The sequence below is a fragment of the Papilio polytes genome, unplaced genomic scaffold (genome assembly GCF_000836215.1).
Source record: "Papilio polytes unplaced genomic scaffold, Ppol_1.0 DF820956.1, whole genome shotgun sequence".
In the NCBI taxonomy this organism is placed as follows: Eukaryota; Metazoa; Arthropoda; class Insecta; order Lepidoptera; family Papilionidae; genus Papilio; species Papilio polytes.
Genome location: NW_013528248.1, coordinates 965,351 through 993,187, shown reverse-complemented (window position 1 = coordinate 993,187; position 27,837 = coordinate 965,351). Strand labels below are relative to the sequence as shown.

Here is a 27,837-nt window from a genome sequence, read left to right as displayed (position 1 = left end):
TCGTTTGCCACCTAATGTACTAAAAAAAAAAACGGTTTATTATCTCTTTCATTCAGCTAATCCTGAAACAGTTTGCGATAGATGATGTCTTTATCTTTATAAATATAAAATGTACAAATGATTTCAATACTTTTAATTGTAAATTATTTTTATTATTATAGAAAAAAAAATACCTGAATAATTTAATTTGGTTGCGCGCCATTGCAAACTTTAACCTTTGAATTATTAAATAGGATTTTACGGAAGTACGATCATGACAGCTATCCTAATCAATCAAGGAAAGAAAAAATGACATGGGTTACCACGAATATAGATCTCCCTTAATTATACTTACACAAGTCACCCCTTGTTTTAGGAAATCACCTCTGACATTAACTTATTTGAACAGATACTAAAAATATCTTGTTGCAATTGTCATTCAATATAAGTTTAAATTACTGTATCAATACGGTAATAGTTTTTAATTACTCAAAATTTTACTATAACTCGTGATTTTTATCGTTTAGATCAATCCTTTATGGATTATGGAATGTGAGACGGTAAGTTCGAAAACTTTCAAAAAATTATGCTCCAGTGCGTACTTTCGACTTGACCAAAGATATTTAAAGGTTCTTAAAGACAACTTTAGTCGGATCAAATAGTAAAATGCGTGGATATGGGGTTATTTTCATTTTTTAAACAAGTTACCTATATTGCGACAATATTATTTGTAATTCTTTATTAACATTTTTGCATTGGAAATAGAAAAAATCAATCAGCTGCAATGACATTAGGAATGATTTGTAGGGTTGCGTTAGTGATGTGTTCTAGTCCAATCCAACAACTCGAGATAGTCGAGCAAAGCGCGCCACCTCGGTCGGACGTTTATTTTTAAACGAACGCGGGAAGCAAAAGTAACACGTAATGCCAAGCATGGATCGTACGGAAAATAAAAATTATATTAATTTATTGTTTAATGGATGGATATAGCTAATTTTTTAAAAATAATTTCTTCTTAACCTTATTAAAATATTTTTTTTTTGTTTAAATCCTATATTAAATGGAAGTAGACAGAATTATGTATATTTTCGGAAGTTTCACACGTAAAAAGCAAGATCGAAGGAAATCACTGGAGCCATCATCAATCAGTGCTGGTAACAGTCCCTTGCATCAGAATTGTACGAGACCGGCCAGTCAAAGCTTGTGTGTCGGACTGCGGTCTTCGTTTGAAGGTCGGAAAAGCAGGGTCAAGGATTGGGAGTGTGGACTTTGCAAGAAAGAACTGGTAGAGCCCAGGCTGCTGGGATGCCTTCACAGCTTCTGTACCAGATGTCTCCAGGGTCTACGACGAGAAGAAGAGGAAGATGCTTGGAACGTAGTCGATGATGGTAAGTGAAATTAGTGTTTACAATTTAATAGATTTTTTTGCGATAACAATGCAAGAAACCACCAATGAGCACGCTAGAAACAAAAAATCTTATTGTCTACATTTTCACTGACTTTGCTAAATACAAAATTCAAAACTACCGGAACCAGATAATCTCGTAAAAAAAACATATAACGTAATCAATAATCAAACCATCAAAATAAAAATAAACTAGTCGCAATAGTAGCATAAAAACAAACCTAGTTTGAATATTTTATTTCAGACATCACTTAAAATGGGCCAATCGATGTCAATAAAAACAGCTTTGTTTTGAAAGCATCTGTTTGAAATATAAAAAGTATTATGAACCGTTAATGGGTAGATGCGTCGTTAAAAAAGAACTGAACAGACGGGCGTTTGTGGGGAAATGAGTAAGGAGAGAAAGGATGTTGTTGTCAGTTGAAGGACTTTAAAGAGTTTTGTTGTGTTGTAAATTACTAAAGTGGTCCATTAATATTAGCGAAACTGTTTAAAAAGTAAGGAGTAAAAGGTTAGCATGGTATGGGCATGTTATGATGAGGGATGAATCACATGTTACAAGGAGAACGTTAGGAGTGTGGAGGTACACCGGTAGAGGTAGACCTAGAAAGAGATGGATGGATTGCGTGAAAGGTGACATGATCAAGAAGGGAGTGATAACTGAGATGACGGATGATAGAGTGCTTTGGAGGACGAAAACCCGGTGCGCCGACCATACGGGAGTAGGATAAGGCAGGGGAGATGATGATGATGATGACGTTTAAGAAATGAATAAATACACATAATAAGAATTTCATTTAACAAGTACAGTAATAACTTTTTACATAGTTTTTGCATTATTTAGATAGCGTAGAGCGTTCCAATGTTTATAACATGAAAATACTAGCTTTTGTCCACGAATTAGTCCTCTTGGAATTAAAAAAAAAAGTAAGTAGCCTATGTGTTTCAGACTGTCCTCTACATATACGTCAAATTTTATCAAATTTAATCGAGAACCGTTCAGCAGTTTAGGCTACAAACTCTAACATCCATTCATTTAAACATTCGCATTATAGGTTAGAAGTAAGATTGCTCTATGACAATGGCTATTCATCCTTATTTTAAAAAACCAGAGATAATAATAATGTTTTGTGTTCTTTTGTCCGTGTAAACTGACTGCTATTGCCGTCTGTATCAATGTACGGCATCCCCGGTGGCACAACTATATATAGAAACGCATTAGCTATGTTCCGGCGTACGTCAATATCATGCTGAATTAACTCGGATCTAATGATTTATTGACGGCTTACATGTTTTTAATTTTGTTTTCTAGAACAAATGCTGTCCTAATTATTTGGTCTTATTTTATTATCGATTTTGCAATGTTTGAATTGCGAGTGATTATTTTAAAGAACAAATCTATACGTCTATACTATTGTTATAAAGCGTAAACACATACTTCTTTGTTGCTTAAGATGTCAGCAATCACAGCATATTTTTGAATATTTTTTTTTAATAAAAAGCCCTACACTTGCGTCACGCTTTATGCTATATGTTTTAACGCCATTAAACTTAGGGGGTAAATGTTTTGGAAAAAAACCTTAAGTGAGAAAGAGACCAGTTGCTGCCAACATTAAGGAAGCAAAGTTGTCATCATGTCATGTCATTTTGACATTTTTAATTGATAATTTGACAAATGTAAACAATGAAATAAAACTTTTATAGTTTCATGCGGATGAAGTCGCACGGGAACAGTAAGTTCACTAATATGCCATGCCTTAAAATATTAAGACGATTCTGTTAGTTTTCAAAACTGTGTATTTTGACTATTCTGTTAACTGAACAGTTATTGTTCAATCAAAACTGTCAGCAATGAACGTCTGCAGGAATTAAGTAAATGATCCAATTACTTCCCAACAAGGTGACATGTGGAATCAGAAGTAGAGCTGATGGACAAACCGAAGCCATACAGATACAAGCAACGACCTAGCACCACAGATTAAGAGTTGGCGTACACCTTTGACTTAGATATCGCACGACTGTTGTGCGATTTAGATTGTTACGCGGAAAATTCAACTGTTTAGTTGCACAACTAAAAATCAAGTAGTGCACCGCCCAATAATAATTTACAGTGGTAGTGCCCGCTTTAACATCTTAGCACTGCAGTGCCGGCACGTCCGGTGTAATACCACGACCACACAGAAGACGGGCGTGAAATGGAAGCAATTCCGTGTTTCGTCTGATGAGTGTGGTGCCGGAGGCCTAATTTAAGTCCTTTTCGCTTTACCACCCTTTTCTTATAAGGAGAGGTTGGGAAGAGGAAGTGGATTTGACGGTGGAGGAGATGCATAGTAAGGGGAAATATCCTCTTTATGTGCGTCTCCTCCTCCGTCGTATGAGGGTAGGCAACGCATCTGCAATTGCGGATGTCTATGGATAGCGGTCGCTTCGCCATTTTGGCGATTTCAGGGGGCCGCTTGCTCGTTTACCACCTTATGCTATAAAAAAAAGCTCATAGAAAGCGCGACTAAACAGTTGTGCGATAGATTAGTCAAATGTGTGCGCACGCTCTTAAGATACACGTGGATGAATTGATTACTTGTGACAACGAATTCTGCGTTTGCAAGAACTATGTGTAACTAAAACGTTAACAGTAAAACTAAATACTAATATTGGAAATAAAATACTTTGGATGGATGTTTGTACTACCTATCTCAAAAAGCACAGATGTACAACAGAGTTTACAACTACTACTACACGCTACTTACTATTTTTTTAATTCCGCGGGCACGAAATTGCGGGCAAAGGCTATATAATAAAAAATAGTCATCATACTAGTTTTCATCTGCGATTCCGTCCGCGTTGTATTAAAAATATAAAAGCAAAGATATTAATTCAGACTATTCTGTACGAATAAGCGAATTTAATCAAGATCCGTTGAGCTGTTTAGGCTATAAACTCTAAGAAACATCCATCCATCCAAACTTTCGCATTTATGATATTAGCAAGATTTAACATTAAGAAAGCAAAAACATCATGCAAATGACTGCTCAAACAGGGTTTCGAGAGATCTAAGATTTATTTACTAAATAGAATCTGATCTATAATAAACATTTAAACAGAACGTCTTTCGATGGTGAATAAAAAAACAGGAAAGAGTGCATTAAAAGATTTCAAACGTACGTTTACGTTCTAATTTCAAAATGTACATAAACGTAACGTTGCTCTAAATTCTGCCACGTGCCTAGAATTAAAAAAAAACATACTTGATTAATAATTATATTTTAAAAAGCTACCTTAGCTGTCAAAAACTAACCTAAATTAATTATTAATTTCAGGTAGTCTTGCGGAACTATCTTACAAATATCTTTCTTTTTCACGTTTTAAAAAAACAACGCGGTATCGTTAAAACGATTACGTCGAGTTTCGAACTGAAACAATAACACGACAGATTTAAACCAGAAGCTGTACAGGTTATAAAACGAAACATTTATTAATAACGATGCTATTTTCATTCTTTCAAGAACTCTCGTAGTTTATAAAACGGACACTGAGCTAGAACAAATTATATACAAGCGTCGGACCATTAACGATTGACTATTTTGACCAACATTGTGGAAATGAATGAATTTATCCTAACATTAGAAGAAAGTAAAAAAAAAAACTATCTATCTCTGTGAATGACTTAAAGATTGTCTATTTATGTATTTTTAAGTGCTGCCACGATAGCAATTGGCAGAGAGATTCAGTTATTTCCGACAGTGGAAGCCTCGAGTGTCGCTTACTCATTACATTGGATAACGTAAATACAACGACCTCGGCCTCGAGCCTCGTGAATCACGGGCTCTCCATCATTAAATGTTCCTAAGTATTTAAATCCATTAGACTACGATTAATAGCAAGGAAATTCATGTATATTTACTTGTTTATACTAATATTATAAAGCGGAATGATTTGATTGTTCGCTAGTTTGTTAATATAACCTGCAATATCAAAACATCTTGGAACCATCTTTTAAATGTCTGCAATCATCAGGACAACCTAAACTCTTAAAGCTATAGCTCTGAACGAAGAGAGAGAGAGAGAGAGAAATTACTGAAATTTTGAAACCAATTTATCCTTCGTGCTACTCTTCGGTTTCCTTGGACCTTTCTGTATACGAGCAGTTCGGTTTGCTAATTGTTACTTACCATTTATTGCAGGATCTTTACAGCTGGAGGCCGAGGAGTGTGGGTCGGGCTCCGGCGCGGGATCCGCAGGTTCCGCGGGCTCCGGCTACGAGAGCGACGCCCGCAACTCCGGTTCCGACGGTAGTCTTGATGACAAGCCGCAGAAATATGGCATATTTATTAAAAAGGTAAACTTCTTGGAAGAAAACCGCAATAAAATACAAGACTGAAGTAGCGATAGATTGAATGAATGAATAAATACGTCATACTAATATTATAAATGCGAAAGTTTAGATGGATGGATGGATGTTTGTTAGAGTTTGTACCTTAAACGGCGGAACGGATTTCGATGAAATTTGTCATAGATGTAGAGGATAGCCTGGAAAATCACATAGGCTACTCGCTTTTGTTTTTTTTAATTCACGCAGACGAAGTCGCGGGCGAAAGCTAGGTATTAAATAAATGTAAAGTTTCAATCTAAACACAATTTTCCATTCTATTTATACTACTCAATGCAACATTAGTTACCCTTATTTTATAACTAGCTTTCGCCCGCCACTCCGTCCGCGTGAAAATAGAAAAAACAAAAGTGAGTAGCCTATGTGTTCTTCCAGACTGTCCTCTACATCTATGCCAAATTTCATCGAGATCCGTTCAGCCGTTTAGGCTACAAACTCTAACAAACATTCATCCATCTATCTAAGCTTTCGTATTGATAATATATATTTTTTTATAATAGAATCTGTTTTCTTAATTTCGTACTTAAACTAACGTAAAACAAATAACGAATTTCTTAGGTGTCAGGTAGGAGTGTGCAGTTCCTAGTGTGTCCGACTTGCGGCCACGAGACGCAGCTGCCCCCCGCCGGGATCCCGGAGTTGCCGCTCAACTACGTACTGCTGCGGAAGATGAGCCTCGCAGACCGAGAGGATGACGTTACTGTGCTATGCGATATGTGCGACACCGACAATAAGGTTACCTTTTTGTTTACGACATAAAGTGTTTGTTAGAGTTTGCCGCCTAAACGACTGAACGGATCTCGATTTTTGGCATAGATGTAGAACATATAGGCTACTCACCTTTGTTTTTTATAATTTCACGCGGACGGAGTCGCGGGCGAAAGTTAGTCTTACTAATTATAAATGCGAAAGTTTAGATGGGTGGATGGATGGATGTTTGTTAGAGTTTTAGCCTAAATTGCTAAACGGATCTCGATGAAATTTGGAATAAATGTAAAGCATAGTCTAAAAGAACATATAGGCTACTCATATATTTTTATTCAAAGTTAACGCGGACGAAATTGCGGACGAAAACTAGTTAACTATAATTTGTTTAAATGTCGACTTAAAACGTGAGTTGTGATGCACATGGTGGGCGATTCAAGCGTGTCTATTCCACGGTTACGATCCAATGGAGAAGAATTCCATTAGTAATCCAACGCCACATTTGCCTTTTAAGTTGGCCCTTTGTATTTGTGAACAGAAACTATGCTTCATGTCCTGTCGCGTCACGTGTTTAGATTACGGCTGTTTCCACTTTTAAAAATGTTTGCGCTAATCAGCAACTTATGGCGCTGGGGACATTTTAGTTACTGAAACGCATTGGTAGCAGTTATGTCTGGCCTTATATGGTTTGTTTGGCCCAGCCGTTCAAATATGAACACTGAACAGCTTGAAATCAAAATTTTACGTTTCCAATATGCCTTTCTTATGACCGTCCGAGGGTTGAGTTTCAAATGCTACTTTAGAGGTTAGAAGAATGTTGCATTGTATCGGCAGGCGGAGAGTCGATGTAGCCAGTGTCTGGTGAGTGTATGCGAGGCGTGCGGCAAGGCGCACGGCCGCATCAAGGCCACTGCCAGCCATTACCTGGAGCCCCTCGCCCCGCAACCCGTCTACTGCCCCCGCCACGAACGCTCCGAGCTTACCATTTACTGCGCCACCTGCCAGCAGGTATACTATACAAGTCTACTCTATTCGGCCACTGCTTCTGTCAGCCGAGTGATTTTGATCTGGTTGAAATTCGCCATCGCCTTTGTCCCCAAGGTATTCTCAAATAGGGTTGTAACGGAGGCCATTTTAACGGAAGCGGATGCGGATGCGAAGACGAAGGGCTTCACCGTTGCGATGCGGAATTCCGTTACAACCCTATTCCAAAATAAAATTTTCACTGATCTTTGTGCATAACAAATCACTATAAATTGTCATATAACTACGAAATTCTTGCCACAAATTCAATGGTTTTGCTGTGTTTTGATGGTTAGGTAAACTGTGTATCGACTAACAGCAGATTTTTTTGAACCCCTTAACTGTTCTTCAATTTCAGCTTTTGTTTGTAAATGTTCGTAAGTAGTAAGTTGTTCTGTCGGTGTAGGTGATCTGCGGCGACTGTAGCGTGGTGTCGCACGCGGGACACGCGCTGGCGAGCGCTGCACGCGCTGCGGCGGAGCGCGCACGTGCATTGCGCGACGCTTGCGAGCGCGCGAAGCTCGTGCCCGAGCACGTCGAGCGCGCAGCACGCGTTCTTACCGCGCACGCGCTGGAGACAGATGTTAGTCGGCAGATATAGAGGGACAAATGTTTTTTTACTATTAATAGTTCTGTTACTGTTCCCTATGGAACCAAAAAATATATACCATTGAGCTAAAAAAATGAAATAAAAATCCGATCCTTTTCGTGCGAATAAAAAGCAATTGCAGTTGGCCTGTGACTTGTGACGTCAGTAGGCACATTCCGCTCAGATGTCACTTCAATGTAAACAACGTATTTCATTGGTTCTCAGAATTATAAAAGTCGAAAAAAGTGTTGTCAAATTTGTCATATGTGTATATTGGCTATGTGTATAGTTGTTATGTTGTGTGAGGGCGAGGCGAGCCGTGTGGAGGCGGAGGTGCGCGCGTGGGCCGAGCAGTACCGGCGCGCGGCGGAGGCGCACGGTCGCGCGTTGTCCGCCGCCGCCGCGCGCGCACGCGCCCGCCAGCGCCAGCGCGTGGAGCGCGCGCACCGCGACCTGCAGCAGCGCGCACACCACGCACAACACGCCGTGCGCTTCACGGAGGAGGTGCGACTAAGCACCAATATTGAAATATGCCCTTCCTGTGTCGTACACCTATTTTATCTTCTCTCTTTTGTAATTACGCTGTGGTCTCGCATCTATAACTGCTGTCATTAAATGCTTCCATTTAATGACTTCCAGCACTACATTTATTACTCGGTGTGTAAAATATGGAGGGTAGATTAAAATAACCTACCAAAATCAATATGTATCTATAAACAGCTACTAATGAAAATAAAAAATGAAAATCTACACGAAAACGGGAGTAGACAAGTAAAATACAGTGCGTTTGGGTTGTATCTCGTCATACCTATCCACCACCACCCATGGCTTCACCGATCCTCAGGTCATACGGGCCAAATAGCGGGAGGGCACACAGTCTGACCGAATGCAACTTGACTCCCTACAAGTTATATTATCTATTTGTGACAAGTCTCCCCCTAATGGGTATGACCACATGGACACGAACATGTTCATTATACCTCGTCAGCTGCTGTGCGGCGGGCGCGCGGAGGAGGTGCTGTCGCTGAGCGGGCCGGCGCTGCGGCGGCTGCAGCGGCTGACGGAGCTGCCAGCCAGCGCGCCGCCGCGCCTGGCGCTGCGCCTCGACCCCGCCGCGCGCCTCGGCCCCGGCTCCGTGCTGTGCGGCCGGCTGCTCACGCAGGCCGCAGACCCCGAACACTGCATACTGCATACTGAAGGCGAGCTTTTCATTCACTATTATCTCATTTCTAAATCTTTCTTACTAATATTATAAATGCGAAAGTTTAGATGGATGGATGTTTGTTAGAGTTAAAGCGGAAACTGCTGAACGAATCTTTATGAAAGGCATAGATGCAGATGACGGTCTGAAAGGACACATAGGCTAAATACTTATTTTTGGTTTTGGTAATTCTATGCGAACGAAGTCACGGTAAAAGCTAGTGTGTAATAGTAACAGTTGAAAGGTGTTTTATTTATAAAATGATTCACGAATAATTTTTAATTAGTGAGAACATTCGTTATCAGGTCTACAAGATCTGCACGTGGACTGCGAGCACGAGGCCATCGTGGAACTACGCGACAGCAACGGGGAGAGAATTTGGTGTGGTGGAGAACAGGTCCGATTTCGTCAAGATATGCCACAATAGGGAATATGCATGTATTTTTTTTCTTTTTTTAAACGATTCTATTGGTTATAAAATAACCACAAAAAAACTAACGTAAATGAACTGTGTATTGTGAACACAACGACGCCATATTAGATAAGCCTTTTGCTTCGACCAATAGTGTGCGTTTTAGAACTCAGCGACTGAATTTGAAAAAAAGACACTTTTTAATGATTAAATTTTGCCACTAAATCAGATTATATCTAAAAAAATCTTTGCAGGACTGTTTTTATAGTAATAAAGTATACTTAAAAAAGTTTGGTACAATTTGGCGTCATATGCATATTGCCTATTAAGACATTTTTTTCTGTATTAATATTGGTTAACTTGTACGTGATGTTGGTTGTTGTGGGGTAGGTGGTAGGCTACCTGCGGCGGCGCGACTCCAGCGAGCGGCCGGACCGACACGACGGCTCGTACGCGCTGCGCCTCGCGCCGCGCGCGCCCGGCAACTACCTGCTCGCAGTCACACTCAACGACACGCCTATCAAAGTGAGCACTGCTAACACCTGTAGTAGTCTTAGGTAGTACACGTACGATGTACTAAAAGTAACGTTACCGAACGGCTTCTGTTAATCGGACATTTAGTACTATTAGTACACTACACGATATCGGTGTCCGCCTCCTCGTTGTTTGATTTGATTGAGTATTTACCAGATTGAAGCATCCACCTTCGATGACGAGAATCAAAAGTGGATAAAATCGTTCATAACTAAATTTATTTTCGCTAATAACATATGTTTGACCCTGCTTGAAATTTGATGTGAAGTAATCTATAACCCTCGTTATATTCTATTCATGTATTGTGTTCTCACAAATCTGAAGTACTATAGGTACTAAAAGTGTGTACTAGTACGTTTTCCCAATTTGTACAAGTACGGTGCGCACTTCCAGATGTCCGATTAAGCCCAAGACTAACCTGTAGTAACACTACTACTGATAGGTTTAAACCTTTTTGGCTCGATATTAACACACTTGTTATACCAATTTAAACATAATTGCTGGTGTGGTGAAATTCTGTTTTCACGGAATCATTATTAATTAAAATAAAATACTATTTTCGTTACGTGTTTAATTAAATTAACGTATTAGATTAGAATAATTTTAGGTTATATGTCAACTGTCATTTGTAATAAAAAATGTGCGTTCAAAAATCATCCTCGATTGTTCTAAGTCCGATATTTTCTTTCCAGTGGCTTTCTCTGGACTTCTCAATATGAGATTATGAGACATCGTTGTGGTATATCAGATATTACAGAATATTCTCTCTCTTATCCTCTATAGTTTTCAATATATCGTTCTCTCTTTCCTTAACTCTGTTAATATTGTTTACTTGTCTTCTCTAGATTTAAATGTGTGTGTGCAGGGCAGTCCGTTCCCGTGCTGCGCGCGCGTTTTCAAGTCCCACTTGGGGCAGTTCCACTGCTGCACGTTCTGCTCCAGCGGCGGGCGGCGTGACGTGCGCTGCGGCTGCGGCGCCACCATGCCCGGCGGCTACAAGGGTAACAGACTCCTTCAAACACACACTCGCACACAAATGTAACAAACACACTAATAAAAAAGTATTAAAAACGCATTAGTTTTAAACTATGTATGCTATGGAAGATTGGACATTCTGACACAATTATTTTTCTTACAAAAATGTCCCAGCAATGGATAACTTGTAAAATGCATGATTTCAAGTAATAAAACTTTACAACTTACAGTTTTATAGAGAACTATCGTGTTAATAGAAGCCCCCTTTTTAATTCTATCAGCGATATACTTTATCATCCAAATTCCTTTATTTAATCATCAATAACACTTTTTTGTAAAAAATAATAAAAACCACATTTACAAACACACCAGTAAAAAGTTTTAATGGTTTGTAATCAAAAAAAATTCTTACCATATACATTCCAGTAAACACTGGCTTGCTGGACTGGAATACTGTGATTGTGTAGGTTGCGGGCACGGGCACGCGGGGTGGCCGGGCGCGCGCCACTGGTCGTGCTGCGGCAGCACGCGCGCGCACGGTCCCTGCGCCCGCCGCCCGCACGCGCATAGCCTCTACCAGTTCTCGCTTTGAAACTCCCGTCAACTCACCTCACGATATTATGTATTACTAGGATTTAGGTATTAAAAAAACCATTAGTGTATGTATTCAAGAATATCCAAATCTATGCCTTTCATTGAAAATTCCTTTAGCAGTTTACGCTACAAACATCCATCTAAACCTTCACATTTATATTAATACTAGCTTTCCCGCGACTCTGTCTGTGGAATTAATATAAACAGAAGTAAATAGCCTATGTGTTCTTCCAGACTATCTTCTACTACACCAAATTTCATCGGAATCCGTTCAGTAGTTTGGTCCACAAACTATAACAAACATCCATCTAAACTTTCGCATTTATAAGTAAGAAGTAAGATGATAGAGTTTCAAATAATATTTTCATAGAAATCATATTGCTAAAGGGCCTTCAATGTTCTTTAATTGCGATTAAAATGCTTGGTATGTATTACGTTTAGGTATTTATGAATTATTATTGATTTAAAATGTTATAATAACTGCTTGAATGTAAGCTTAACCCACCGATTATTGTTGAAATAAAAATTTAAATTAACTCGTGTTTTATTTTAATTCATTATGCTTTTTGTTGCTACGAATTATTGCCGAGTATAAAAACAAATATACTTGAGGCTTATTTTGATTAAAGCTTCAAATAAAATGGGATGTACTTTTTGAAACTATTTTTAAGGTTAGGTTTTTTAAAAAAGGATTTTTTAGTATTCTCGCCTTAATTAAATTATTTTTTCATGCAATAACTATAGTAATGGTAAAAATAAAACACATTTTCGATTATCAAACTAAAATTTATTTACAAACAGTTATTTTTTCCATATTTTCCTTATAATTCTGATTCGTTAAAAATATATAAAAACCGGACCAACATACGATTTCATACCTTTTATTACAAAATTGATCCCGATTTGACAACTGAAACATGTCAACAAAATAAATTCATTTTTTTCTTGTATTCGAACATTTGGCTAAAATTTATTGCTTGAATATTTACATTTACAGATTTTACAAAACTCCGTTATAAAAGTTACACATTACTCATAGTTTTAATTCATTCAATTTGTGACATCACATATATGGAAAATAAACTTTACAATACAATAACCTTAATATAGAATTACACTTATCTTAATAACTAAAAAAATATCGGGTTTTCAGATTTTTTTTCTATTGTCCCACTTTTCGTATCTTCCTATCGTTTAACAAATAACATAAATTAAAAATGCATTAAATCCAATATCAAATATTACAAAAGGTGAAAAGATTTTATTATTTTAAATGTCGTTTCAGTATCCAGCCGTTAATTTTGGAGACAATTTAAACACTGTACTGAATTGACATAAATCTTTAAAATATTTACATAATTATCCTACGTTTGGATTTTCTAACGAACATCAACCTTGTATGGAGAATTTTTTTATAAAGTACAATCAAGGAATCTCGCAGTGTTCTACTTTAAAAGTACATTTTTTTTATAACATAAGGCGGCAAACGAGCAAGCGGCCACCTGAAACCGCCAAAATGGCGAAGCGACCGCTGCCCATAGACATCCGCAATTGCGGATGCGTTGCCTACACTTATACGACGGAGGAGGAGACGCACAAAGAGGACATTTCGCCTTCCTATGCATCTCATCGACCGTCAAATCCACTTCCCCTTCCCATCCTGTCCTTATAAGAAAAGGGTGGCAAATAAAAAGGGACTTAAATGAGGCCTCCGGCACCACACTCATCAGACTGTACACGGAATTGCTTCCATTTGACGGCTGTCTTCTGTGTGGTCGTGGTATTACTGGGGGCGTGGCGGCCCTGCACTGCTAACATGTTAAAGCGGGCACTACCACTGTTTACCACATTTGCATTTTAGTAAAGTTTTATATGTATTTGTGCAAAAAAAGGCAGTACACATATTATCTGTTTATTTGGGCAACTGATTAATTTTTAAGAAAGGGCGGAGTTTTACGTTATTTACAAGGCAATTTCTGTAACACGGCAGGTTTCCGTGATTGTACTTGCACACGACTGTGGTGCTTATTGCGGGGTGTGTAGAGCTGAGAATGGCTCGGTTTAGAGTCCTAGTGCGGGTACAGGGGTGTATGCGAGCGGGGGCGCGGAGGGCGCGGAGGGCGCGCACGCTTGCCGCACGCTCATCTCCCACGCGTCCAGTAACTGTCCCACTGAACAGCTCTTCGGTAAACTGAAAATATTGATTTTTTTATTAATATCACTATCTCAAAGATAATCTTTCCATATAGATATATAGTATCGTCTGATATTTTACTTATCATGACTGTCAATGGTAGTCAAATAAATTTTCAATGTTAAACATACCCATTTGTGGTTTTGCGTTTATAAAAGTAAAGACCTCTCCCACTACTCGCTGACAGAGGCTCAGATAGCTTAAAAATAACGTCACTGTTCGATAAGGGAACAAAATCCAATATTACATATTTTACGTATGTACGTGTAATTAGATATTTTACGTGTAAGTACGTACACTTGTGCGTGCATGCGTGCATGCATGCGGGTGCATACCTGGCGCATCGTGCATCCATATTCCGGTCGACTTGCGCGAGGAAGGCGCGGTGCGAGGCGGGCGGGGCGTGGGGCGCGTGCGGGGCGTGTGGCGCGCGCGTGCGTAGCCTGGCGGGCGCGTGCGCGGGGTAGTCGCGCGGCACGGCCACGTGCACGGCGGGCACGCACGGCAGGCGCACGTCGTCCAGCTGCGCCACGAGCGCGATGGCGCCGCTGCCGCCGCACACTTGCATCGTCTCCAGAGATACCTAAACATAACAATGGTGTCCGCTTTAACATGTTAGCACTGCAGGGCTGGCTCGCCCACAGCAATACCACGAACACAAAGAAAACAGGCGTGAAGTAGAAGCAATTCCGCGTTAAGTATGATGAGTGTGGTGCTGGAGGCCTAATTTAGTTCCTTTCCCTTTCCATCCTTTTCTCAATAGGAGAGGATGGGAAGGAAAAGTGGATTTGACGGTGGAGGAGACGCATAAGTAGGAGAAATATTATAAAAAAAAAACAATTAAATCAAAATTAGCTGCGACTTCAACCGCGTTAAATTAATAAATATAAGTCGTTGTACTCAGCGATAACGTAGCTTTTTAATGGTGAAAGAATTGAAATTGGACCAGTAGTTTTTGAGTCATTACAATACATAGAAAAAACAAACCTTTCTTTTTTATATTAGTATAGATTTATGTACCAATATTTGAAAATATAGGTAAATATTTTAATTTATTATTATAAATGCGAAAGTTACGAAATTTTCCAGGCTATGTTCTACATCTGTGTCAAATTCCATCGTGATCCGTTCAGCACTTTAGGCTACAGTCCAACAAACATCCATCCAAATTTTAATTAATAATATTAGTCAGATATAACAAAAAAGGAAGTACCTTAAACCTGGAATCCAATCTCGCTATTTCTCCTTGCAGAACGTCTGGTATTTCCATAGTCGGTTCCTCTACTTTTGGCATTTTCAGAGGTGGGGGTAGATTCCTTAAATAAAAAAAACAATAAACTTTCTAAAATACATCATAAATACAGAATAAATGTAGAATTTCAATCATTGTTAGATTTTTAAACAAAATAAGCAGATCCCATTGCCATATGTTATCAAACTAGGAGAGAGAGAAAGATGAAGCGAGAGACGAGGAGAGAGGGATTGAGAGACAAGAAAGAGAGGGAGCGAGGGACGGGATGAGAGATGGAACGAGAGACGAGATGAGAGATGGAGCGAGAGACAAGGATAGAGGGAGAGGAAAAAGAAAGGGGGGGAGAGAAAGAGACATATATATAGAAAATTGTTAAGAGATGAAAACATGCTTAATCTCAGGTCCGTTGAGTGCATCGAGCGTGGCTCCGAAGCTGCGCTTGAGCGTGTGGTTGGCGAGCGGCGACGTCAAGCAGTTGTTCACCACCTCCAGGAACGGATTGAAGATTTGCTCCTGCTATAGGGAGATAATTCTACATTACTATTGATAGTGCAAAAAATAAGGGTAATTAGAGTAAGGGCAGTAGGGCCGCCCAGGGCGACGGACAAGAAGTGACGAGATCTGAGAGTTCCTCAGATATCAAAGTACTAAAAAGGGGATGTCGTAGAAAACTTGGTCAGAGCATAATAAACGAAATAATTCAAGCCTTAATTTTTTTATAGACTGATAAATGCGCATATTTTAAAGTGTTTAATTTGCCAATTTAACTTATACGGAATTCTAGTAATATTACCTTGCCGGTGGCGGCGTGCGGCAGCGGCATGCTGCCAGTCTCGCTGCGCTTGAAGTCCAACTTCTCGAGCACAACTTCGCATTTTATTAACGTCTCCAATGGCATCCGCTTGTTGGGGTTCGACAGAATGTCCAATAAATTCTTCATTTTCGTCAATTTCTCCACGTCTGTAATAAACGAAAGAATTATGGACATCTAACTCTAATATATATACTCTAGCTAAAAGTATGAAAATTCAAAACTCGTTTCGATTTATAAAATGTTGCCAAGACTGACTCCGTGAAAATCACACTATTTTTCATTAAAATCCCTATACTAACATCAAAATCACGCTTTAGCTTACGCTCTTTTTAACTTACGTGAATAAATTGAAGAATAAACTTACTTAGCGAGGGACAAAAGCTACAAGCCAACAGAAACATAGCTGTTACCATAGTTACTTAAATTCTCAGCCGATATAAATCAGCAAGGGTGTTTGTTTTCATATTTACTTAATTTTTAAAAGGCAACCCTAAGGCTAAGAAAACGCTAATGTTAGTGAAGATGGATCAGTATACTGACTCTCTCCCTCGTTGACCATGCGCTGCACCATGCGGCGAAGTGGCTCGATGTACTTGGAGAGCTGGCGCACCTTCTCCCGGTACACGGCCTCCTCGCCCCCCGGGGACGCCACGCCCCCGCCCCCAGCACCGCCCCCCGGAGTACTCAGGGACGAGGGCGACGCCGCCATGCCCAGCCCCACGCCCACGCTGCTGCAACACCACGCAGCGTTACATAGTGCCCACTGACCACGCTCATGTTGCCGCAACACAACAGATAAGCCCAAAGCCCACGCATGGTTTCAGTGTCGAAAGTAAATTATAAATGAAAACTAATGTTTTACGGATCCGGAAACCATCAATGTTTGAACGTCTCTCACAATACATTCAATATTTAATAATTTTGTGCTTTGCTTGGTTTACGTTTACAGTTCACACTTGTAATGGAGTATGAAATTATGAAAGTACAATCGGGACGGTACATGTCTACTCAATAACTGGCTGGACACTGGACTGGCATAAAGTCATAAAATGAACACTAACTGGCGCCGGTGTCCATATTTCATTATATGCCATGCCGTATAGTCATAATTTATCAATTGTAAGAGTAAGACTATACTAGTACAAATTTATTCAGGTTTACGAACTCCGCCGAAGCAGAGCTATACAAAAATATAAAAGACTCATTTGAGTGTTCCCCTCCACGGAAATCTTTAGTAAAAGGCGAAAGATTTATGCGTTTTGAAGGGAAACCAGAGTGACGAAAAATTGACACGCTGTGGACCTAACCAAAACTTGATGAACAACTACATCGCGTCATAACATACAACATAAAGTAACTAGCGCCATCTCTTGGTAGATAGTAAAAGTTTTATATGGATTAATATAGATGGCGCTTATTTAAGTCCACCGTTTACATTTCAGCTTTCACCTTTTGTTTTGATTTGGTTTTGTACGACGTGAATCTAGATAAAAACATTTATGTCTATTTATTTTTAGTATGAAATAGCTATAGAACTGACCGCTGCTGTTGTGCGGGGTGGTGCGCGAGGTGCGTAGGCGCAGAGGGCGAGGGGCTGCCGACGCCGCCGCAAGCGCCCAGCCCACCCATCGACATCGGTGACGCCAGAGCGCCGCCCAGCACACTGCCGCCTGCAGATACAATATAAAAATGAATTACAATTAAAAACAAATTTAGTTAAAATATGTCTAATCTAAACTATATGACTTTTTCGTTTCATAATTTCTATATTCTATTATGTTCTAAAATAATTCACAGGACATCACAAAAAAACCACATCTACAAATGCTGTTTATGAGCAACTGCTATTTTTGTCAAATTCGCCTATTTATATAAAAAATGTGTTTTAGGAATATATAGATTTTCAACATTTTTTACTACTTACCCATTGAGACAGGACTAGGTCCGCCCATGTTGGGCGAAGAGGCGGAGGGCGAGGGACTCTGCCGCAGAAACTGGTTGGGGGGCGGGGCGCCCGCGGGGGCATACCCCGCGCCTAACATGGCACCCACTACCTCACCCTTGGCGCCCACGCGCCCCTGCATGTGCAACATGTTCATATTCACCATCTGGTTGTTGCCCATGCCCCCCACTGTGGAAAATTACACACAGAACATATTAATAATCTAATATAGAAAAACAGCAATTAAATTCCAAATCATTTCCATCAAAAAAATGCAATATTGTCTGTCCTCAAGACAACTGATACACGCGAGAATATTATAGGCTACTTTTTTAAATTATCAACAAAGTCTTCTCACCCATTTGTCTGGACATCTGTCCTTGCATTGCATTCGGGGCCATTTGTCCTCCCATACCACCAACTTGGTTGCATTGCATCTGGCCCATGCCACCCCCCGTCATTGGCCCCTGCATGTTGTTAGACATGGACATGTTTGGCATCATCTGTCCCTGCATGCCGGGCCCCGCCAACTGGTTCTGCAGCTGACTGCCCATCGGGTTACCCATGCCACCCATTGACACCATATTGTTGCCCATCTGATTCTGATTAGGTACCATACCCATACCCAACTTGTTCTGAAGTTGCATGTTCAATGGTGGTCTCTGATTTAATGTTTGAAGTAGATTAGTCGCTGCTTGTGATTGAGGTCCACCTTGAGATACAATTGGACCTTGTTGACCGATCTGAGCCTGCAATCCCCCCATCCCTGGGTTGGGACCCATCACTCCTTGTTGTTGCATTTGTCCCTGACCCATGTTCATCATTTGGTTCCTAGTTCCCTGCGAGGCAAGGTTCTGTAGGGCGTTTATTGGATCTGGTGCTAGTCCGGATTGGCTGTTGGGTCCTTGTGGAGCTTGGCTCTGCTGAGCCTGCACCTGTGTGTTTGGACCTGGTTGGTTCTGGTTGGATCCTTGCATGGCTCCTCCGGCTTGATTTTGTTTCGGTTGTGCTGAAATAATGATGTAAATAAATGTACATTTATAAACATTTCAAGAAATACAATATGTTATGACATAACCATGATTTTTAAATCTTTATTACACAAAAGTTAAAGAAGTTAAAAAAAAATAAGACTAGAATCATCACCAGCCTTCCCACAACTTCACACTGTTGATGATCCACCTGGAATGGGTACACCCCCCTATAATATTGTGCAATATTACTCATAATTTAAACTTACACATTTCTCTGACATGGAGTATGAGCTTAGCAACCATGTTCATATACTCCTCTCTGGTCTTTGCTTTCATGTACACATGATTCTCCATTTCGCTGCTGTTGCGAGCCACTTGCATCCCTGAACGTTGGATCACATCCTCTCTGCAAACATTACATTATGTTTGAACAAGTGTAAACAGGACCAACCCTCTGTGGACACTTATATCCAGTCATCCAATAGTTCCATAATTAGTAGTTGTTTCCTCAAATAGGTGGATATTGTGGGATTGTTAGTTCCTTGAAAATTTAAATAGAATGCCTAGAATACTAGCTGCTATAAAAATTTTCCTTTATATACAAATTTACTAAGCAATTTTATATTTTGATGTAACTTCTAAGCTTCTTGGTACGTTCTGTTACAAACACTACAGGTTTGGTAATGTATCATTTTATACAAAATGTAGAGCTATTCAACTAAAGTTTATTAAGCTATACCACACCTATATTTCTAGTTTGTGTTATTAAATCATTGCTCATCTATTTTTTTAGACATTATGAGTTCAAAGTTTATCACACAGCTAAAGGGGTTTTCCCGTGCATTTAAACATTTAGATTTAAAAAAATCTGTTTCAGTTGTAATAAGTCTTATATCATAGTTCACAATTGTACTATTCTTCTTTATTTGTAAAAAAAAAACTAAAATCGAAAACTCTTTCTCATTTTTTAAATAAAACAAATTGTGAAATTTGAGATTAAAATTTGAAATAGTCTATGTTGACAAACAATATATGCATAATTTAAAGCTTTAAGTATTTTATTAAAGTATAATAAAGAAATAGTTTATACTTACATTTTAGATACGACGTTTTGTCGAAAGTTAGAAGTTCTCCAGTTATCGTCCGAGCCCATTGTGTTGAACTGCTTTAGATTATCCATATTGTGTTTCTTGATTTATAATAAAGATTACGCACTTATTTACAATTTCCAAGTGAACAAATAAATGCTGATAGAATAATATAATATATTTAACCCTATATCTTATCGCTATTTTCAATTATAGTAAAGTCAAGGACACATTTTCAGTCACGAATAGTGATGGGACTCGAGTTGCTTTTTACTCGAGTGACTCGAGTCATTTTTTTCTTACTCGGACTCGAGTGAAATTTTTGACAACCCGAGTTGCGAGTGACTCGAGTTAACTCGAATTACGAGTGACTCGTAACCATTTTGTTGGTTTATACTAAGCGCAGTAAGAAATTTTTACAGCATTTTCAGTTAAATTTGTTATTTTTTTAAAAACACACTATTTCTGTTCTTTTGTAGAGTTTATTTAAGCTTCGTTTAAGTTAATTTTAAAGCATGTTTATTATCAAAATTGTGTAAGAACATAATCAAACTGTTCATATTTGGATCTCATGAAAATTACTTGTAAGAATTTATTAAAATTTAATTAGATTAGAACTTATTAGTAGTACACTATAAAATTTCAACTAATAGTTGATATTAGAGGCTTCTTGATTATGTAGACAGGTTTAGTTTAAAGGAAAACACTATTTTTACACATTTTGTACAGATTTTTTGAGTAACTTTTACGTTAATGCGAAAATAATTTTTTTATGTTAAATTAACATTTTTTTATTGGTTTTAAAATTTTGATTACTCGATTTTAAATTCCGAGTGACTCGCGTCTATAAACATCACTCGAGTCTTATCTTCACTCGAGTGGCATTCGAGTGAGATAGTTACGAGAACCGAGTGACTCGAGTGAAAAAAAATCACTCGAGTCCCATCACTAGTCACGAACAAACAACGAACGCGAACGAAGTCGAAGACAAATTAAAATGAATTAAAACGAGACCAGTATTGTCAGCTGATTTCCTCAATTTCCCTTCAAAACTAAAAACAAAATTAACTTTCATGATTAAATTTTCGGGAAATCTAAATCTTAGAATTTGTCTGGCCCAAGACCTCTTGGATTTGTAATTTTTTGTCAATTTCAAATGCCATGGTTCTGCAATCTGCACTTAGAAAATACAGATTCGTCTTCATTACTTCATTTTTTTAACAAGCAATATTTATTTTAGTAAGTAAGTCTAAAAGTTATTGCAAGGGACCCCTTGCAACCCTGTTTGGGAACATAAAGTTTACAATTATTAGATGTTGAGGTTCACAGAAATTGATTAATCTTTTATGAACTCTCATTTGCAAAGATTTGCAAGACTTAGGGAGATTTACCTTATTCTAGCAACATTAGTGCGTCATGATTCACTGTTTCCGTCACCGTTCAAAGAACATGTAAACACCTTTAACTCCCCCTTTCTACAAAGAGTAAAATGTTTTTATAATTTCCTTGCTACATGAAAAAATCTTTGACATTTGTCAGTGTGATTGACGTTTGATTTATTAGGATCGGTGCGTCGCGGAGTGTTTTTATTTTTAATGTACAAAACAGAAACTAATAAATCCTTGTTAGATTCGAAGACCGAGCAGTAAATTATCTATCGATCATGTCTGCTTCTACTGTTTTACGAGTTAAAAGAAGATTAGAGGAAAATCCTCAGGATGCTTTGGTACTTCTATGTAAACGAGTAAAAACCGACAGTGAGGAGATTTCACCCTCGTTATTCGTTTTCAGAGGAACTGTTGATAATCAGGTATGTTGTTTATTTCATTAACTTAGAAAAACACATGAAACCAATAACGATGGTCCCGCATTGACATTGATTCTCGAAACTTTTGATCCTAGTTATTAGTCCTGACCAAAATGTTTGAAATAGTACTTGCTGAAAACTGCAAATTATGAATATATTACCATTTATTTATTATGTACCAATAGAATTAATACTTTTCTTAGGAGCAGATAATTGTAAAAGATTTGGTACCAAAAGAGGACATCAAACAAAAACCTATTTCAAATGTGGCTGACATCATACAAAAGATACGTAAGGAGAGAAAAGATGTGTCAACAGAGAACCGCTATGAAGTAGTGAATTGTCATAGAGGCCTGAAAGAAGATGTGAGCGGTGAAGATCTCTTCCATTTGGTAGATTTAGCCAGAGCTGGTGAAAAAGAGAAAGAAGTTGGTTTCACTTATGATTTATATACTTCAGCAAAGCCTGACTTTGATGTTTCTATGTTGGATAATTTAGTCAGGTAAATTGGCATTTATTTATGTTTTCTGTGCAAGAGTAACCATTTGATTGCCTTTTGATTTGAATGTTTTGTGTTCCTGTAAAATGGTAATAGATGGAGCTAGTAGTGAAGATATATGAATCAATTTACAGTATTTTTATAATGTATGTTTTTAATTTATTAATTAATTAGCTATCGCTCATGACTCAATTTGTGTGGAAATAAAAGAAACATAAATGAGCAGCCTGTGTTCTTCCAGACTACCCTCTACATCTATACCAAATTTCATCGAAATCTGTTTAGCCGTTGAGGCTACAAATTCTAACAAACATCCATCCATCTAAACTTTCACATTTATAATCACTTCATACTAATATTATTAATGCGAAAGTTTGGATGGATGGACGGATGGATGGATAGATGGATGGATGGATTGGAAGGATGGATGTTTTTTAGAGTTTGTAGTCTAAATGACTGAACGGATATCAATGAAATTTGTGTATGGTAATGGTATAGATGTAGAAGATGGTCTGGAAGAACACATAGAGTATTCATTTTTGTCTTTTTTTTTAAATAACACGCGGACGGTGTCGCGAGCGAAAGTTGGTATTAGTATAAATATTTAATAGCTTTTATAGTAATTTTAATGTTATCGTATGTGTGATTATTGTCTTTTTTCAGCATCGAAAATTATGAGACAGATCTAGTTTTTGACTCATACAGAGCAAATGGCGAGGCACCGTCCGATGATGGAGCTGATGATGATGATGACTCCAATGATGAGAATAACTGGAGAAATGAATACCCAGACTCGGAAGCAAGCAGTATCAATGAAGAAGATATGATAAAGGCTATGGAAAATTGTGATTTAGGTACTTATAGAATTTTATTCGATAATTTTAATTACTCTATGAATCTAACTGTCTTCCTAGTCTAGGATACTTCATCATTCTGCCCTTGTTGACTTTAGTGTTTGTTTTAAAGTAATTAACAATAATTGCTCATGTTTCATACGTCAATTAAGAGTAGGCAACACATCTGCAATTGCGTATGTCTATTGGCAGCGGTCGCTTTCTATTTCGGAGGATTCAGGTGGCCACTTGCACATTTGCCACCTTATATTATAAAAAAATGACTTCTTTCTTTTATAAATTCCTTCCAGAAGATGAACTTTCAAGTGATACAGGTGAGGATAAAATCTACGATGATCCGCCAGATCTGTTCAGTGAAGATGTTCAAAGATATGGTGCAGCGTATGCTAAATACAAAGCTCGAGTTATGGGAGAGACTGATCTACCAGATAGTAGAAGTCTAATACATTGTACTAAGGTAAAAGACCTCGATGAAGAGTCAATTGACGGTTATAAAGGAGATAGTGATGATGGTTTCTATTACGGACAAGACCAAGATTCAGAACAGTTCCGAGAGCAGTATGCTGATTCATCGGACGAGTACAGTCCTGATTGAAATTGTGTATTTCACTTTAAATTTTATCAACATTTATATCATAAATTACTCTTTTTATTGTTATAAAGTATACAGAAAGAATTATCCAAAAAATTATTAATATATTTAAGTAAAGAATACTTTTCGTCTTTTAGAACATTTTTCTATAGAAATTTCGCAGTTTAAATGACAAAACTTGTAAATTTCAATAAAACCTTTTAATGCAGTTCAATTTTGTTTTATTTATCTACTAACTTTCGCCCGCGACACGCGTTGTATTAAAAAAAACAAACCAAGTAGCTTATGTATTCTTCCAGACTATCCTCTACATATATGTCAAATTTCATTGAGATACGTTCAGCCGTTTAGGCTACAGGCATAAAGATCCATCCATCCATCTACTACTAATGTTATCCTAAATGCGAAAGTTTAGATGGATGGATGGATATCTGTTAGAGTTTGTAGCCTAAACGGCTGAAAGGATCTCGATGAAATTTGGCATAGAAGTAGAGCATAGTGAGGAAGAACACGCTACTCACTTTTGTTTTTTTATTCCACGGTAGAAAGCTAGTAAAGCTATAAATAGCAACTTTTATTAAAACTTTAATGTTCTGAGATTATAAAGGAGTCGGGACAGTTTTATCATCGACTGTACAGTTACTGTACAGTACAGTTATCATCACAAATATCAAAAAATCAACAAATGAAGATCTAGGCCACGTCTAGGGACTGCATCTATCATTAACATTGTCTTGTTCGAAGTAGTTTTTTATATTTCAATTCTCTAGAGGGGGAGGGGGTAGACACCTAAGTCATCAGCAATTAATACATGTTCTTGTTTCTAGTCTATTTTTTTTTATAATACAAATGTATAAACGAGCAAGCGGCTGCCCGTATTCGCCAAAATAATGAAGCTACCGCTGCTCATAGAGGTCCACTTTTGCAGATGCGTACTAGTAACACTAAGTAACTGTAAAGTTTTTAGGTAATAGGGTAAATAACGACACATATTCAATATGTGATAAATAATTTATTGTCTGGCGTATTTTACAATATCAATGTATGTCTACATCATTTTATATGGATTATCACTCAACATGCTATTAGGTTTTATTGATGTATTTTCATTAAACACAAGAACTTAAGGGTGAATATGGAACAATAACCTAATAGGAGTAGCGGCGTTAACGTAGGGCGAGGTGAGGCGTCCACGCTGGTCGCCTTGACCGCGGGTGACTTTTGGTTTTGTATTGCAGTTGAGAGGAGCGGTAAAAATCTTACGGATTATATATTATAGAAGATTGTCAACTTATACAATTAATATTTTTACGTATTAATTGCCCAATTTTTAGCGTCAATTTTGTTACAATCACCCTTAAAAACTCATGCAGTTTCTACATATTGCCATAATATTCGAGTCTTCACGTTTAAATAAAACTATTTTAAAAACACAGCGATATGGCACGTCACATCAGATGCTATGCTTCGCGCTGAACATTACGATGTGATTCCACTGTCAAATAATATCCAAAACTTTTTTTAGATAATGAAATTAACAGTGAAAGCCCACAGTGATACAATAACATTAATGTCATGATGGTTTACGTCTAGGAAGACATGTACAGTCGCGGAGAAAAGTGTCTTTAACAAATAAAATAAATTAAAACTTTAAATAAAACTTTCATGTTCTGAGATTGCAAAGGAGTTGAAACACTTTTATCGTCGACTGTACAGTTAACGTCACAATTGGAAGATTAACAGATATCTTCAATTTGTACCCTTATTTTGCGATTTGGGAATTCGAGACTTATTCCAAAAAGAACAGACAAAGACAATTGAATACACGTAACATGTATATCTAAGGAATAAGTCTTGTATTTACTTAATTCTATAATTATAATTAATGAGATATCTATAAATGCAAATTACAATTACTCTAGCGATGCTTTGGCATTGACAAAACATGGTATTTTTCATAATCTAGAAACGCGGAGAATAATTATATTTCTATAAAATAAATTCAATTGGTTAATATTATTTAACAATGTGAATTGTTTTCTGAATACATAAGCGATATCAAAGATTATTTTCTAAATGTTTTTCATTACAATATTTTGTTGTAGCAACACCTTATAGATTTATTAGGAGATAATTTAATTCAGTATCAGATAGATAAGTTATGAGAAAACAGCTTTTTACTATTGTTTATTTTTAAATATTTAGTTTGCAGATCCATAAGAAAACTATGTTTTCAATTCAATCGATAGGTATTACAGTGAATTACAGATTATAGTATTTTTAACCATTAGGTAAATGAAATCTGCCACTAGCATTTCTGACGAGTAGATAAAATTCACCCTAACACTAATTTTTAATATTAAACAAAATTAACAACAAAGAGAGAACAATTACTTAGAACAAATGGTAATAAAATTTAATTACGACGCGATAATATCTTTACAAGTATTTACAGTTTGGTATTTAAACGTATACTAAGACAAAGGAAGTTTAGATTTACATAACAAGATTAACAACAAAAATCATGTGGCCTTCTATGTACAGTGACCGAGATTGTTATCGTTCATTCACTCATTCATCAATTTCGCTCAATGTTACATCGATATATCAATCATCAAAACATCAATTTGGCTTTGATATGCAGAAGTTTCTTAATTTAATCATTTTATCAATCAATTTATATTATTGCACATTATTTATGTATTATTTAAAAGAAATGAGAGGATACAACACTTACTGACCTATTATAATGATTATTAAGGAAAATATTTGTCAAGCTTTAGTATTTTCTTTTACCAGCATTATAAAATCGAACAGCTTATCAAAATACGTTAAATCAATAATTTAGAATATTAGAATAAGAATAAAAGATTTTTCTGGACATGTATCTTTGCAACGAAAAAGCTTAAGCCAGCGTATATCAAGCTGGTACTTTTAAAAAACATAACTTGATTTTTATTCTATTATCCTAAACTAGCAACACTGTACGTCTATAGTACGGGTGTGTCAGTGACTCGCGCGGGGGGAGGTGCGGGCACGTTGTTGTTGGCGGGAGAATCTTGTGCGCGCGACTTCGCGGCGGGGCAGTAGAATTGCTTGTGAGCATTAAATGTGTTTACGTACTTAAATGATATATCGCATGATTTGCAGTGGTTGGGAGTTTCTTCTATATCATTTTCGGGTTCTTTTTTAATGTCGAGTGTGGGAAGCGTGGCGGGAAGTGAGGCTGTGTTCTCTTCGGGGTCGGGCTCCTCTGTGGCGTGCACTAGCCGCGCGTGCCGCACCACGTTACCGCGGTACGTGGACGTGTAGGCGCAGCTGCCGCAGCGGTGCACGCGCTCCCCGCTCGCCACGCCGCCCACCGCGCCGCCTGTCGCGCCACCCACCGCGGCTCCACTAGGCGATGTCGTCTCCCGGTTCTCTTCTTCTAGCACGCAAGATATGAAGCTTTCCTCCTGAAAAATAGATAAGAAATCTGTTACACAATGCTGATAGTATTTCAATTACATAAAATGATCAATTTTAAAAAGAAAAATAAATTTAGTAGTAGTAATCATTTGAAGAATACGGCAAAAAGTTGTCGTTTGCAGTATTCTATCTTGGAACGGTATCATTTGAGCAACAACGTGATTTTTAAATTAATAAACTTGCTAAATAACTAACCTGCAGATCAGAGGGCTTCTCACGGAAATGCATTCGTATGTGCGTGCGCATTCCGCGCAGCGTGTTGCCGCGGTACCGGCAAATGGTGCAGCGGAACGCTTTGACTCCTGCGTGCGCCTCCATGTGCCGCTGCGCCGCCACCGCCGTCGGCGACACCACCTCGCAACACGGGCACTTCCATCCGCCTTCGGGACCTGAGCTAGGCCGAGTCACTTCGGGTGCACTTCGAGGCGATCGGGTCTCTCTTTTTGTGCAATAGAAAGACTGATGAGTCGTCAAGTTATCCAAAGAGCTGAAATGTATCCCACAAGCCAGGCAAATCAGTTGACGATACTGCGGAGGCGGGCCAGGCTC

The 27,837-nt window shown here is 38.1% G+C and overlaps 4 protein-coding genes across 6 annotated transcripts in view; 2 read left to right on the top strand and 2 right to left on the bottom strand.

Moving 5' to 3' along the window:
• Window positions 1-825: 825 nt before the first annotated feature.
• On the top strand, window positions 826-11,994 carry LOC106110055 (tripartite motif-containing protein 45-like). Its single transcript, XM_013291742.1, has 11 exons — window positions 826-1,367; window positions 5,566-5,720; window positions 6,330-6,506; window positions 7,311-7,484; window positions 7,906-8,082; window positions 8,395-8,592; window positions 9,077-9,287; window positions 9,595-9,686; window positions 10,092-10,226; window positions 11,101-11,236; window positions 11,678-11,994. Exons 1-11 carry the CDS (start codon window positions 1,040-1,042, stop codon window positions 11,800-11,802), a joined length of 1,908 nt encoding a protein of 635 aa, XP_013147196.1. The 5' UTR covers window positions 826-1,039; the 3' UTR covers window positions 11,803-11,994.
• A 1,622-nt stretch (window positions 11,995-13,616) lies between these two features.
• On the bottom strand, window positions 13,617-20,437 carry LOC106110039 (mediator of RNA polymerase II transcription subunit 15). 2 transcript variants are annotated; one of them, XM_013291721.1, is made up of 11 exons: window positions 20,075-20,437; window positions 19,247-19,386; window positions 18,365-19,015; window positions 17,989-18,195; window positions 17,605-17,734; window positions 16,605-16,795; window positions 16,044-16,210; window positions 15,642-15,766; window positions 15,212-15,314; window positions 14,334-14,581; window positions 13,617-13,995 (listed from the first exon to the last, which is right to left on the bottom strand). In XM_013291721.1, exons 1-11 carry the CDS (start codon window positions 20,158-20,160, stop codon window positions 13,866-13,868), a joined length of 2,178 nt encoding a protein of 725 aa, XP_013147175.1. In that variant the 5' UTR covers window positions 20,161-20,437; the 3' UTR covers window positions 13,617-13,865. The 2 variants fall into 2 exon arrangements, with proteins under 2 accessions (XP_013147175.1, XP_013147176.1); XM_013291722.1 differs by having other exon boundaries at window positions 16,605-16,792.
• A 1,153-nt stretch (window positions 20,438-21,590) lies between these two features.
• Window positions 21,591-24,028, top strand: LOC106109976 (probable RNA polymerase II nuclear localization protein SLC7A6OS). Of its 2 annotated transcripts, none has more exons than XM_013291641.1 (4): window positions 21,591-21,878; window positions 22,079-22,377; window positions 23,038-23,228; window positions 23,522-24,028. In XM_013291641.1, the coding sequence occupies exons 1-4, from the start codon at window positions 21,732-21,734 to the stop codon at window positions 23,821-23,823; spliced, it is 939 nt and encodes a 312-aa protein (XP_013147095.1). In that variant the 5' UTR covers window positions 21,591-21,731; the 3' UTR covers window positions 23,824-24,028. The 2 variants fall into 2 exon arrangements, with proteins under 2 accessions (XP_013147095.1, XP_013147094.1); XM_013291640.1 differs by having other exon boundaries at window positions 21,595-21,878; window positions 23,519-24,028.
• A 789-nt stretch (window positions 24,029-24,817) lies between these two features.
• Window positions 24,818-27,837, bottom strand: part of LOC106109948 (zinc finger protein ush) — a 68,814-nt gene continuing 65,794 nt past the window's right edge. The window contains exons 2-3 of the mRNA XM_013291605.1: window positions 27,484-27,834; window positions 24,818-27,275 (exon numbers count right to left, since the gene is read on the bottom strand). Of these exons, the coding sequence (XP_013147059.1) occupies window positions 26,811-27,275; window positions 27,484-27,834 (816 nt within the window). The 3' untranslated portion in view covers window positions 24,818-26,810. The remainder of the gene's footprint in view (window positions 27,276-27,483; window positions 27,835-27,837) is intronic.

Bases quoted from the DNA above. Each gene is read 5' to 3' on its own strand.
- LOC106110055 (XM_013291742.1), top strand. From the start codon at position 1,040: ATGGAAGTAGACAGAATTATGTATATTTTCGGAAGTTTCACACGTAAA. The intron at 7,485-7,905 runs GTATACTATACA...CTGTCGGTGTAG, and splicing joins ACTGCGCCACCTGCCAGCAG to GTGATCTGCGGCGACTGTAG. The intron at 9,288-9,594 runs GCGAGCTTTTCA...ATTCGTTATCAG, and splicing joins CTGCATACTGCATACTGAAG to GTCTACAAGATCTGCACGTG.
- LOC106110039 (XM_013291721.1), bottom strand. From the start codon at position 20,160: ATGGATAATCTAAAGCAGTTCAACACAATGGGCTCGGACGATAACTGG. The intron at 18,196-18,364 runs GTGAGAAGACTT...AATTTTCCACAG, and splicing joins ACAGATGTCCAGACAAATGG to TGGGGGGCATGGGCAACAAC. The intron at 13,996-14,333 runs GTATGCACCCGC...CAATATTTTCAG, and splicing joins ATGGATGCACGATGCGCCAG to TTTACCGAAGAGCTGTTCAG.
- LOC106109976 (XM_013291640.1), top strand. From the start codon at position 21,732: ATGTCTGCTTCTACTGTTTTACGAGTTAAAAGAAGATTAGAGGAAAAT. The intron at 22,378-23,037 runs GTAAATTGGCAT...GTCTTTTTTCAG, and splicing joins ATGTTGGATAATTTAGTCAG to CATCGAAAATTATGAGACAG. The intron at 23,229-23,518 runs GTACTTATAGAA...AATTCCTTCCAG, and splicing joins TATGGAAAATTGTGATTTAG to AAGATGAACTTTCAAGTGAT.